Source organism: Hypomesus nipponensis, chromosome 23 (genome assembly GCF_054491055.1).
Source record: "Hypomesus nipponensis isolate SF chromosome 23, ASM5449105v1, whole genome shotgun sequence".
Taxonomy (NCBI): domain Eukaryota; kingdom Metazoa; phylum Chordata; class Actinopteri; order Osmeriformes; family Osmeridae; genus Hypomesus; species Hypomesus nipponensis.
Genome location: NC_140383.1, coordinates 20215319 through 20229861, shown reverse-complemented (window position 1 = coordinate 20229861; position 14543 = coordinate 20215319). Strand labels below are relative to the sequence as shown.

At 46.6% G+C, this 14543-nt stretch overlaps 1 protein-coding gene across 3 annotated transcripts in view; it reads left to right on the top strand.

The window, feature by feature from the left end:
• Positions 1 to 14209, top strand: part of klf12b (Kruppel like factor 12b) — a 37698-nt gene extending 23489 nt beyond the window's left edge. For all 3 annotated transcript variants that reach the window (XM_084688122.1, XM_084688120.1, XM_084688121.1), the window contains 3 exons: positions 2394 to 2529; positions 8794 to 8951; positions 9114 to 14209. In XM_084688122.1, the coding sequence (XP_084544248.1) occupies positions 2394 to 2529; positions 8794 to 8951; positions 9114 to 9295 (476 nt within the window). In that variant the 3' untranslated portion in view covers positions 9296 to 14209. The remainder of the gene's footprint in view (positions 1 to 2393; positions 2530 to 8793; positions 8952 to 9113) is intronic.
• The last annotated feature ends 334 nt before the right edge of the window (positions 14210 to 14543 follow it).

The window sequence follows — 14543 nt, the reverse complement described above, 5'->3', positions numbered from 1 at the left end:
CTCGGTCCTTAGTGTGCTTGCACAAACCTTGCTCCGTGTGACCATCTATCGTGGAGGGGAGCAATGATGGTTTCTCAATATCAAAGCTCAAAGATGCTTGTCCACCAAAGCTTTTGTGTGTTTAACCTCACACACATGGCAGAGACTAGAAGGAAGGCTTCAGGCTCCAGCCTTTAGCGTTGTTCAGCTTAGAGAATCACTCTGGGGCCGGAGAGCACATTCTGGTGGCTAATGTTCACTCCACACACACACACACAATTGCACATGCACACGCACACCCGCACACACACACACACAGGTTGGCCATCCTCGTTTGGAGAGGGCGTGTACCCTTCCTTTCAGAGCTGTCTCCCTGTCTCTGGCTGGGAGGTTGTCATGGAAACAGGGCTTGACTGGAAACAACAGAAGAGAGAGAGTGTGTGAGAGAGAGAGAGAGAGAGAGAGAGAGAGAGAGAGAGAGAGAGAGAGAGAGAGAGAGAGAAAGAGAGAGAGAGAGAGAGAGAGAGAGAGAGACAGAGAGAGAGAGAGAGAGAGAGAGAGAGAGAGAGAGAAAGAGAGAGAGAGACATACAGACAGACAGAGAGAGAGAGAGAGAGAGAAAGAGAGAGAGAGAGAGAGAGAGAGAGAGAGAGAGAGAGAGAGAAATCCGGGGGTTTTGCCCACCTCTTCACCACTTCTCCTTTGTGTCCTTCGCTCCAAATACCCGGCTTCTGACTAACATTGTATTTCTGACTAATTGCCAGCCATAACGAGAGACAGAGGACAGAGAACAGAGGGAATGAGACTGGGGGGAGAGTGAGAGCTCTCCCTCTCTCACTGCCAGGTTGAAAAGGAAGAAGCTGTAGAGTGATACAGAGAAGCAGACAGGCAAAATAACCCCCATGTCCCTCTCTGCTCCAGACGCACATTTATAGATCAGAATGACCCCAGTTGGCTCTGGGAGGGCAGAGCAGGAGGAGGAGGAAGGTTTGATTGAGGAAGGCCAGCAAAGGTCTCAGGGAGAAGGAGGAAGCTATACATCAAAAACAGCTCAAGAGAACATGGATGTCACATAGCAGGTGACGACATTCCAATGCCTCAAATCGACAACCCCCCCGTGTCCACATTTTGAGTGTCACTGCAGATTGTGTGCTTACAGTCCATCCTAAGTATTTTCTCGAATCTCTGGTGTCGGTATCAAGGCTCCTGGGTGGGATCTAATGCTAAGTAGAGGCCAGTATGGCCGCGGGACCTGCTCATGTAGCCAATCAGACAACGGTTGAGAGACGTCACAGCTTGTAGAGGTCGTCCTCGAGGCCTTGCGGCCATTGGCCTTCTGCTTTGGTTCATTTTACTCATGGGCCAATCAAAAACATATCTATTTGGAGGCATTTTGGACAAAGGGATGAGCAAAGACAGTTCATAAAACGGGGCTGAAGTTCCAGTTCAGAAACACAAGGAGGAGTGCGCTCTGTACAGTCTTGTTGTTGATCCACAGACTATCTTCACTGTGTTATGTGATAGTGGGACGGAAGCAAAGGCAAGTGAATGGCTGAACACTTCAGGCAGCACACACACTGGTAAGGTCATCTCTATTTCAGCGGCCCCCACCCACTGCTCAGAGACAACAGCAACGCCCGAACACTCCTCCGCCCTTCTCCTTATCTACAGGGAGGAGACGCTGGGGCCTGATAAAGCTTGCCAAACAGTACATGTGGGTGTGTTTGTGCGTGTACGAGTGTGTGCGTGTGAGCGTGCGTGTGCGCGTGACTCTGTGTGTGTGTGTGTGTGTGTGTCTACTCGAGCCAGGTCTGCAGACTGTCCTCCCCTCAGGCTGGGAGTTGAGTTTGATTGACAGCCACTGACAGGTAGTGCCTGCAGGGTCTACTGTGAGAACTGGTCCCACCCCAAGACAGACACACACACACGCACGCACGCATGCACACACACACAAAGGTAATTAGACTGAGCTGTGACAGTGGTCAGGAGAGAGAGTGGTTGGCATAGCTAGAGGCTAAAGAAGCAGGAGAATGCAAGTGGTGGTGGAGGTGGAGAAGAGAGACAAAGGAAGGATGTCTGCAGTCACTCCTTTCAGTTTCACAACGACCAGAACTTATTTGACAGAGAGCCTTTCCCTGTGACTGGATTTGGGAATAAAACACCAAGGATTTTTCTTGAAAAATTACGAAATGACAGAACATGGTTGATTATAAGGATTAGATACCACAAAACCATTCTCGTCACACTGTCGCTGTGTGCTCGGTGCGTGTATGTGAGTGTGCAACTAGTGTGCCATTGGCTGGTAACGGTGACAGCTAATAATGACCTGCAGTTTGGCCTAATAGTCTTCGATATTATATCATGTTTCTAACCCCTGACTGTGTGAGTGAATGTGTGTCTGTTTCCCCCCACAGCACACAAAGACCCTAACGGTCTGTCGCCAAGGCAGATAAAGAGCGACAGTGACGATGACGACCTGCCAAACGTGACCTTGGACAGTGTTAACGAGACCGGCTCCACCGCACTGTCCATAGCCCGCGCAGTCCAGGAGTGAGTACCATATACCGTGTGTGTGTGTGTGTCATCCTGTGTGTGTCATCTTGGAGCAGGTAAAAGAAAGTTCAAATTTGAAAAAAAAGAAACGTACTAAAGAAGATGACTTAACATGACTAAATGATATTTCTGAGCCCAAAGACCTTTTCAGAAAACCATCATACAGTATTAGAGTACTGCAGAGGTGTGACAGTGTGACATACATGTTGTGATTTCATGACAACGGTCGTCATCCTCTCCCAGAAACCTAAAGAATTCCTATTCCAGCCTGGCCAGATTTATGTTAATACTAAGTGGATTTTTATTAAGACTAACTAATAGGAAACTATTTCAGGGTTCTGTTTTCCTGTTAAACTCAAATAAAGTGTCCTCAGTTACAACATTTTGGTTGACTGACTGCCTGACCGACCACGAGCCTGGCTTGATATTGGAATGCCCCATATTGAACATTGAATGTGTTGGGATTGAGCTCTAATATAGGTCAAACCTATGTGGATAGGTATGGGTGCGTGTGTGTGTGTGCTCGTGTTTGATGTGCAACATTTTAGACAAACTTGCTGAGACGGAGGTCGTCAGCATTATGCTACACTGTCACAGCCACCCTGCACACACACACACACACACTGCACACACACACTGCACACACACACACACTGCACACACAAACAGATGTAGGAGACTCTGTTTGCAGTGCAGGTTATTGAAAGGGACAGGCGTGCCCTGGAGTGCCACACGTGGACACAGGCTAGCCAGAGGAGAACAGAGGCTGGCGTCTTTATTTCAACAACCAGCCAGGTTTAGCACTAAGCTGCCAGGGCTGGCCCGCCTGCCCCCACACACTAGCCTCCCCTTGTGTGCACTGTGTGTTTGTGTGTGTGTGCGTGTGTGTTTGTGTGTCCAGAACAGCTGGCTGTAGAAGGAAGGCAGCTTTTGTCAACAGGAAGACAGACATGCATGTTTGCCTGCGAAAACACAACAAAAAACAACGTGTTCTGTTGTCAACTTGTCATGGCATGGTGTGGGTTCCAACCACAGGAGAGAGACCCAGTCTTGTGTTCTCGTGCAGAGCCGACCCAAGAGTGTATACTGTATGTGATCCTGTTTCAAGTCACGTCCTCACATTGTCAGTTTGTCTAGCGTTAACCATATGAAAAATCGAGTGTTTATTAGAAGGAGCAGACTATCCAAATAGCCCCTAGCTGCCCAGAGCCCATGTTGATACTGTCCTTAGCCAGCTTGAATCGAGCTTGTGGATGAGAGAAGCAGAGAAGGGGAGACGGAGGGAGGTAGGGAGGGAGTGAGAGAGAGAGAAAGAGAGAGCCATGCAGCATGCAGCCATAAGCCTAGGTAACAACATAAATAAATGAGAGAGGAGAGTGTGAGAGGGAGGGAGGGAGGCGGGGTGTTGGATGGTCGGGGGCCGTGGCTGTGTGTGTCTGGACTGTCTTGGTCAGACTCCTCCATATTCATGTGTTTCCTTGGGGACCGGTGGATGGGCTAGTGTGGGTCCGAGGAAGGGAGCGATGGAGGGAGGGAAGGAGGGAGGGGAGAGGCTCTGGTGATGACTGGCTCATCCCCAGGGACCTGAGGCCATCAATTAGAGCAGGTGGGTGGGCGGTGGTGGGGAGGGCGGGAGTGTAACCAAGTCCAGGAATGCCTGTTGGGCTCTCAAATTGCAGACACACCTCTTCCTGTCTGATCTGAACTCCGGGTGTATATCACATTCAGCTTCTAGTGTTTGGTAGCATTCACTGGGCAATATTGAGCTGTATTCAGTTGCTTTAAGCATGCAGTGTCAAGTAGAGTTCAGCGTGCAGCGTCGAGAGGGTTCTGTGTGTCGTATAACAACGCACAGCATGCTGCGGTGAGTAGCTCTCGCTGTGTTCAGTCAGTAGTGTTTATCCTTGGAGTACGAAACAGCAATGACTGTGTTGTGGGGAGTAGCGTTTGGCTTGTTTGAGTGCGTAGCGTTCGGCATGCAGTCCGGGCCGTTTCCTGTGAGGTAGCAGATTTACAAGTGCACAGTGCTAGCGAATACCACCATGTCCCCTGGAATCCCCCTTTCAACAGGTGACAGGAGGAACACAACACAGGAACACAGAAGGAACGTGGGAAACAGGACCCGAGTTCCACTTCCTGGTTCCCTGAGACACAAACAGAGCCCCCCCCCCCCTTGGGCTGTTCATGGGCTGCCATGACATTGTCAAAACAAAAAGTGAAATCTACAGTAAAATGAATTGCCCACGTTAGCACAGCGTGCTACAGGGAGTGCCCTTAAGTACCACAGATCTTCCGTTCAGTTGCTCGTCGGGATAGTCATCCTGCAGAGCAGAGGCATGAGGTCCATCGCAGCAGCTGACGGGGCCAGTGCTGGATGGAGCTCGTAGCTCATTCTGTGTGAGAACCTGTCGACTTCATCCCTTCCTAAATCATATCGTAATGATGGAATCTCCGTGGCATGAAGTCAGACTGTAAACATCCCCCTTCCCTGCTCCCCTGCGCGGCACACACACACACACACACACACACACACACACACACACACACACACACACACACACACACACACACACACACACACACACACACACACACACACACACACACACACACACACACACACACACACACAGTAGTGACACACAGTGCAACATCATAAACAGTAGTTTATGATGTTGCATGTTCAATAGTCGTTTTTTAGATGTCTTGTTATTTGTATGCTACATTTAGTGCATTCCCCCCGAGGCAAGTAGGGCCCAAGGACACAATGTCATTTGGCACAGCCGGGAATCGATCCGGCAACCTTCAGTTTACTAGACCAATTCCCTAACCGCTCAGCCACCTGACTCCACTCTATGCTAGTTTCATTTCTCCTGGGCCTCTCTCCCCTTGCAGGTCTGGTGTGTCACTGAGAGGGGCGGGGGTTTGTGCTAGACAGAGCATCAAAAAGAGGGAGAGAGGTGGAGAAAAGAAGGAAAGAGGGAGACACAGGGGGAGAGAGGGGACCTGGAGTTCACTCCCATATCTGACCCATGAGCTCATTTCCTGTTCCCCCTGCCTGGCAGCGAGCCGAAAGCAGCAGGTGATCCTCGAGCATACTGTGTGTGTCCAAGTGTGTGTGTGTGTGTGTGTGTACGTCCAAGTGTGTGAAGGGGTCCAAGCCAATGTACAGAGTACATGTCCGAGTGTGCGTGTGTGTGTCTAAGTGTACGTCTGAGTGATGACAGTGTAAGTCTGTCCAAGTGTGTGTGTGTGTGTGTGTGTCTCTACACAGCATGTGTGGATGTATGTTTGTGTGCTGCAGCAGAGAGACAGGAAGTGCTGCACGTGGGGTGGGGGCTGTTCACCGGAGAGTCTATCTGGCCACGCCTCCTTTCTCTTCCGCCCCCAAAAACCCTCCTAGCCACCGTCTCTGTTCCTCTCTCTCCTTCCTTCCCCTTAGCCCCTCTCTCCTTTTCTCGCCTTTTCTTACTTACTGTTTCCTTCTCCTTCCGTTTCTGCGACCTCTCTTTCCTTTCCTTCCTGGACTCCCTATCTCCTCTCCTTGCTCTCGGGACCTTCTCTCTCCGTTTCTCCTTCCCTTCCTTCTCCCTTCTCCTTTCCCCTATCTGCTCTTCTCTCTCCCACCTTTTCCCTCTCAGCCTGTCTGTCTTTTCTCACCTCCCTTCATTTCTTCCCCTTTCCCTCTCTCTTGTCCCCCTCTCTCTTCTCCATTTGCACTCTCCCAGTCCTCTGGCCCCCCTCCCTCCCCCCATGAGCATACACCCTTCCACCAATCAGAAGACATAATGGCCCCCCAGTCCTCAGCAAGAGATAGGTCTGCTGTTCGGTCTTCTCCAGCCCTCCTTTTCCTCTTCTCTCCTCCCCCTCCTCTGTCCTCTTTCGCCTTCACCCTCTTCGCTATCCTCTCTCTCCTCCTTCTCCTTCCCCCCCTTCTTGCTGTCCACCAGCCCCCCCTCTTCTCTCTGTTTTCCCCCTCCTCCCTCTCCTCCCCTCCTCACTCTCCTCCCCTCCCCTCCTCACTCTCCTCCCCTCCTCCCTCTCCTCCCCTCCTCACTCTCCTCCCCTCCTCCCTCCCCTCCTCACTCTCCTCCCCTCCTCCCTCTCCTCCCCTCCTCCCTCTCCTCCCCTCCTCCCTCCCCTCCCCTCCTCACTCTCCTCCCCTCCCCTCCTCACTCTCCTCCCCTCCTCCCTCTCCTCCCCTCCTCCCTCTCCTCCCCTCCTCACTCTCCTCCCCTCCTCCCTCTCCTCCCCTCCTCCCTCTCCTCCCCTCCTCCCTCTCCTCCCCTCCTCCCTCCCCTCCCCTCCTCACTCTCCTCCCCTCCCCTCCTCCCTCTCCTCCCCTCCTCCCTCTCCTCCCCTCCTCCCTCTCCTCCCCTCCTCACTCTCCTCCCCTCCTCCCTCTCCTCCCCTCCTCCCTCTCCTCCCCTCCTCACTCTCCTCCCCTCCTCACTCTCCTCCCCTCCTCCCTCTCCTCCCCTCCTCCCTCTCCTCCCCTCCTCACTCTCCTCCCCTCCTCCCTCTCCTCCCCTCCTCCCTCTCCTCCCCTCCTCCCTCTCCTCCCCTCCTCACTCCTCCTACACCCAATCCCCCCTCTCAGCTTTCACCTTTCCAAACAGTCGTAGATCCAGAGAGCTATGAGCTGAAGGAACACACAGGCAGATCACACAGTGTGTCCTGTGCGTATTTGTGTTTGTGTGTGGTGTGTGTACGTGTGTGTGTGTGTGTGTGTGTGTGTGTGTGTGTGTGTGTGTGTGGTACACAGCGTTAAGGTTGTGGCTGTGGGGACAGATTGACCCAAAGGATACAGGTTGACACCCGTTGACACTTCCCAATACAAACTCTCTCTCTCTATCTCTCTGTCACTCTCTCTGTCTCTCTCTCTCTCACACACAAACATACACATACACAAACACACGCACACACAAACGCTCACAAGGACAAACAGGTTAGCAGTTGTTTACTCGCACTGAAGTGAGTTGAGTGTGGTGAAATACAGTTCCGTTGTTTGTGTATGCTTGCGTGTCGATTGTGCACGTGCGACTAAGTGTGTGCTGTATGTGTGACACAAACTGCGTCAGTTTTGTGTCATCAGGGCCAGAGATGCACATGTGTTTGGACTGAGCAAAGTGGAGCTGCCATCTCTGATCATTCAAACTCCAAAAACCGACTGCGGTGGCAATGTCAATACACCATTTTCGCACACAAACACACAATCATACATTGTCTGTCGTGGTTTGGAGGGGTTATTGGAGAGGAAAAGACATGCAGATTGTTATGGACACACAACTCAACAGTCATTCAGCTTTTTGAACTACATAAAGAAATCTGTCATGTTGTACTAGCGATTGATGAATGCTTGAGCATGATAAGATGATCTGACTCACCTCGTGTTTTCAGTGCTTTGCTGTCTACAGAGGTGTGCTTCTGCCATCTAGTGGTTAATAGTAGCTTTTTGAACCTGAGACCTTTTATGAACCATACAGTGGCAACGATCTCTGTATTGGTCCCTGGAGGGAAATAGCACTGTTACAGTAGCAAAGAAAACAATAAAATGTAAAATATTTGTGATTAATTATTTAAAATGCTTATTTAAAAGCCCAGGGTGAATTATTATAATTAACAAACATCATAGTATACTTAAACAGTATCTAGTTACACAACAGCCTTGTTAGCATAATCGTATAGCAGATTCTTGCTTACTTACTGTATGTTACAAGTTCTGGATTGATTAAAAAAAGGTGTTTCATTTGTAAAACAATATAGACACCAAGCTAACTTGCAAATATAGGGTCTTAGACAGTCCTATAATTTAGTCTTTTTAATGTTTTATCAGTGTGGAGTGCAAGTGGAAAAAAAGTATATCCTGGTTCAATATGTGTCTAATATAATTTCCACTTGTTGTTCATTAGATGTCACAAGCTAAATACCAAGCTATCATTACCGTTAGCAACTGTATTGCTTGCAAGAGCATTGTAGAAAACAAACAAAAAACCGAAGACGTATTCATTAACAATGCACGATGTGGCTTGGATGTCTCAGACCTTATAGGCCTACATGAAGGGCCCCTTCCACAAAGAGAGCAACATTTGACATTTTGAACAATTCAGTCAGAGGAACAGCCAGATGACAATCAAGCTGCTAGTAGACTATCTTCCTCACTCTGGAAAAGCAACCACTCTGAGGACCCGTGGTGGGAATCGTAAAAGTATCATTAATAACAAAACCAAGTACTCATCGAGATTGATGTTGCTGTTTCAGTTCCATGTCACCGTTCAGTATTGAGAGCATACGGCGCCCCAGGAGGTCGGAGTCTCCAGACTCGAAGAAGAGACGCATCCACAGGTGTGACTTTGAGGGCTGCAATAAGGTCTACACCAAGAGCTCCCATCTAAAAGCACACAGGAGAACGCACACAGGTCAGTCCGCTCGCCCCGCCCAACACACAACGTGCTCAAGCGTGTATCACAAGCGGGAACATTTCTAATCGTGCATCGTGCACGATGATACTAGACGGTATCCATATGTGCTGACACTTGCTCTTTGCGTGCGTGTATGTTTGTGTGTGTTTTGTTGTCCAGGTGAGAAGCCATATAAGTGCACCTGGGACGGCTGTACGTGGAAGTTTGCGCGGTCCGACGAGCTGACACGGCACTACAGAAAGCACACCGGCGTCAAACCGTTCAAGTGCGCGGACTGTGACCGCTCCTTCTCCCGCTCAGACCACCTGGCCCTGCACCGGCGGAGACACATGCTGGTGTGAGCGATGCAGAGAGGCACCTCACACACACACACACACACACACACACACACACACACACACACACACACAGGCACACAACACAACACACTCACAGTCACACAGGCGGAGCAGAGGCACACTCAAACACACAGCTGGGAGAGCGGGGTCTCTTCCCTGAATGTGGTTCAGCTGGCCTGGACACACACTCCCTGCGGCGCCGAGAGAGAGGAGGCATGGAGGAGGGTGGAGGACAGGTCATGTCCGCAGAGCAGAACAGAGCGGGATCCTTGCCACCCGAGGAGCAGGCCGGAGGATCGATCTTTGCCGTCGTTCGGAGTTTTTAATGGAAACCTGTCCTTTCCAGCACTGTTCTTATTAAATGTTTCATCTAGATTTATAAGAAGGAGTTCTACTATTAATTTTTTGGGGGGACTAAACCGCAATTGCATATATTTCCTCTTTGTCGTTATTTTTGGTTGATGTTTCAAAAAAAAAAGGCTGCTTTTTTCGGGTTCATAATGTGAAAGACGGATCCGATTTAGTTGCGCGGATGTTTTTGGAGAGGTTGGGCTGGATCTGGATTGAGCTGCAGAAAACAGACATGTACCAACAGTCAGACCCAGTCATGGACGGAATTGTTGCACTGTCCCCTGTCTGACTCTCTCCCAGCTACCGACTTCAACCAGCAGAGGGCGCAACCCAGTCACAGACAGACCCAGGAGTACTGGAGGCTGGGGTATTGAAGCCGGAGGCTGGGATAGAGGCCAATGCTCCCCAACAGGCCAGTAATACAGAGACTATACCAGGGCTGAGATTTCACCCAGCCAAACGCCAGCAAACCAGCCAATGAGATTGAAGCATACACCCTACAACAGGAAAGAGAACCATCAGCCTTGTCTCGTAAAACACATACGGGCACATTTCACCTCGTAGGCCCGGTTAGCACAGGTACTGTATGTTTTGGATATTCGGTTGGTTTTACATTCGGGACTGTGAGAGCAGGTTTCTGAGATCCAATAACAGGGTCTGACAGAGTACCTGATCTTATCGTCACCATCCATCGTAAGTCTCTTGGAAATGTTTTCTTATATAAAAAAAAAACTTTGTTGGTGCATTTTGTGCTGTGATTAGCAATCAGTAAAGTGCAATCTTATTGGGTAAATATAGTTTTTTTTCGAAATGAAACTTTTCTGTTCTTGCTGTTTATGCCTGCTTTGATACATTTATCATTTCTGAACCCCCAAAATGTACATTTAATCTTTGATACAATCATTGGAACATATCCGAGAAAAGACTTTGGCACCTTACAGAGTTGTGGCTTGGCTCGTAGTGAGGATTCCTCTCGATAGCAGGATGTCTGATATCCACTGTCCACTTGGAGGACAGGAACCACACACACACAAACCCTGTGTTTGAACTGAGGGGCTCTAACTGTAGCCCATGAGCGTTATGGGACCCCCCTTTAAGAGAGAACATTTTGAACTCGGGGGGGGCCCTGTGCTAGGAGTTCTATTCACAGAGGTATCTAAATAAAAAAGCCCTTACATGTACCCTTACATGTTAGTCTACGACTCGTTTTAAATTGTACCGGGGAATCTGGCCTGTTGAGTCCGACTTGTGGCAGGAACTGTGTGAAGGTCCCCTATCTTCCTGGTCAGGACAGTGTCAGGGTTCAGTAGCTGCCTGGGGCATGCTACCACAGACTGGTCCCTCCTCCCCTTTGGCTCAGTGGTCTAACACAGTCCAATGGTTAGTCAGTTCCTCCAATAGGAGAGCAATACACACAGGACAGAGTGATGAGAATGGAGGCAGGTGTAATAGAAGAATAGGAAATGAGTCGAAAAAAAGGGTGGTGTTTTACTGCAGACACAGTGTCTTGCCCGGGAAAGGCGTTCGAATCATGTGCTTGTTTCAACCAATACTATCTCAAGCCTCTCTTCAGATTCTTCTATATTTGTACAGGGCTTGCTGAAACAGCACATGGTTCTATTCTCTCTCTGTTTACTTGTCTACAGTAGGTCGCCTCCGCTTAGTGTGTATAACATGTCACATTGACAAGAGTTCCTAATGTCTGAAGGAATAGAAAGTAACCTTTTGAAGCTTTTCTACACAATCACCATATAGAGCACACTGAGATTCTGCAGTATTTGTCTTTCTTTGGCCGATGGAGTAAGCTGTCTTCTGGGTCACACCTACTCTTCAAACAGAACAGTGTCATGTGAGCCTCGCTAAAATGTCAGTCACTTTTTGGAAGCTTTTGCAATAGATTGCATACAGTGCTGAAGTCAATACAGGATTCTACAAAGCTTGTGGTCTACAAGACAGATGAACAGCTGTACAGTGTACTGGGTGTTTATTCCTTTATTGTGGCTGTTGTTTGCCCACAGAGGAATCCCAAAATAACAAATGACTCAGATTTTATTTACTGACAGTCATAACAGAAACCACTTATGCTTTGACAGACAGTTTGATCAGTTTTCAAATGAACAATCATTGGCAGTTTATTTTGCTTGTGCGCTTTGAATAGACAGTCAATATCTCCATGGGGATTTCAAGTTCTGTGGGTGGAGAACACACTACGTTAACAGCTTTTAGATGTCAGCACAAAGCAATATGATCCATGTTACCTATCAAAGCAGAACTAACTGATTGTATTTCCAATCAAATGTGACACACTGTAGACTTGAGCGCATTTCTTATTGTCATTGGAAAGCACAACTTTGTTTTGAAAGATAGCCTCACACAACAAAGATATAGTTGTACGCCGATACAATATCTACAATACAGGGTTAGGAGAGCTGAAACAAGGCCAGTACTTATTGATCACGATACATGATCAGAAAGTCTAGAAAGACAAACACAGGAATCACTTGTTCCTCTTTGCCCTTTGACAGGTCTTTACCTTAGCAAAAACTCATTTAGTCAACTTGTCAAACACACACATAATCCCAATTTTGTCTCTCCTCATCGGTATTCTGAAGTATTATAATATATGTCATATTATGTTGTTCTGTATGTTGCTTGTGTACATGTGATTATGCCCAGTTGTATTGCCTATTTTGGCTCAAGCATATCATCAGCACCTTGTTTGTTATGAAGTATGATTTTCAAGCAATTTTATTTCAGATGTTAAGTCCATTTATACACAATAATCTTTGAAATATTTTATTATACATATACTGTACTTTCAAACATTTATGAATTGAGGGGCACTTCATCATTGCGTATAACTATTTTCTGTAAAAAAAATGATCTTTTGAAATGTTGTAATATATGTGGCAGTGGAAATAAAAGATAAATGAATCTCAATTCTACAGGCTGTAAATATATTGGATAAATAGGGCTTTTGATTATTAGAAATGAGACAATACATTTATACGTATAAAGTCTTTTTCAGAGACCTTAACTAATCTAATTTGATACAGTAAAATGGGGCTATTGATAATGCTAAAAACTGTTGTTTTTTATATTTAGTGCACGTGTGAATGATCAAATGTCAAGTAGGACCACTCTGTTTTATTTTGAAGTTGTTTTTAAATTCACTTTTTGTAATTATTTTTCCATTAGACTGAACCAGCATTCAAACTAGAGCAGATGGTCGATGTAACACTTTGGTCAGACACTTTATAGTTCATGCCTAGCCTTCTTTACTAAAATGATAACAACAGCAGAAGATAGCGTAACTTTTGAACGTGGTTATGACAAATCAGCATTTTATTAAGTTATTCACCCAATTTCGGTTAATTGGCACAATACTGTGGGTGTAAAATTAGCATTCCTTGAACTACTCTTTTTTTTTTTTACCTTTGATGACTTGATTATGAACTGAGTGTTTAACCAAGGTGTAGTATATCATCGCACCTCTACCAAATCTTTTTACTCTTCTGTGGCATAATTTTGTAACGGTAACCAGGGTCAAAGTTATGCAATAATATATGATAGTGCCTCCTGTCACGACACTTAAAAAAGCACACACAAGAACTATTCCAAACACAGCGGAGACACAATTGAAATGATCAAATGTATTCCTATCAGTGATTATGTTCTAGAGTAAAGCACAGCACAGAAACCGTTATGCAAAATAACATTTCTTTAAGTAACTTTTCAATGCACTGAGCCATACCTCTTGTTCCAAGACAGTATCCCCACATTTTCTACAGGCTTTGTGAAATACCTAAGGTAGTTGCATAAAATGGATGTACTTACTCCAATCCTTAACTTTATTCTCTCTGTTTCCTTTCTCCAGTTATCAGATATTGGCCACACCCTGTAACAAGAAATCACCGAATAGGGTTGACCTTTACTGGGAGTGTCAGATTTTTTCACAACATTTTATTGAAGTCTGAGGAGAAGTCTTTTTTAGAATGTGCTATGGCCGAGATAGCTTTCAGGACCTAGTGGATGAATGCTGACAGTTCTATATCAGTGAAATATTTCTTTAATTTCTGTATCTTGTGTTTCACACAGCTTTTAAAATTTGACTAGTGAATTCAATGCCTTTCTTTCAAGTTTACTGCTATTATGTAGAGTAATTGTTGTTCCTGTATTTATATAAAGTGAGTGTATTGTAAATATGTTCTGAGCTTTCACTATTACTGTAAAAATTGTGATACTGCTCAGCGATGCTTCAAAGGGAAATTTTGCTCTCGGAATTCAGCAAAAAGAATGCAGTCCGAATTGGTTTTCTAAAAGGGTTCAAATGTTTCCCTTTCTTTGTTTCTTAGTCTATCATTCTTTCTTTCTCTCTCTTTTCATATCTTCCTTTCTGCTCTCCAGAAGTAGTCTATATATTCTGTCAGTGCTTTTTTGCTTTTTTCCCTCTGTTTTCTCATAGATGGAGCAGTGAAATAGAACCGCATTCAAACATTATACTGTACATGTATATTGATATGAATGGGGGGCATGAAGGCTAATAAAGTTGCATTTTGTACTGAACACACTTTTAATCAGACTTGTGTATATGTGGGCTGCTGGGATGCGTGTGGAATGTGGTTCTGGTTTCAGCCGAGGCATCTGAGCACCATGATCATGTAGAGCGGCATCCAGAAACCTAACCTCACAGAACAGGCAGGCCCAAAAGAGCTGTGCACAGATATCAGGGGGAATGTAATCATTGAAAACAAGATGTGTTAAATTCCAAAGACAAGACAAGATCAGAAAGAAGACAAAACTGTCCAAATAAAAGTATAATATAAGGCAGCTACCACTCCTTCCTGTATAGCTTTGTCTTCTGTAAAGTCTAACACTGCCATTTCAGCCGTATGGTTTG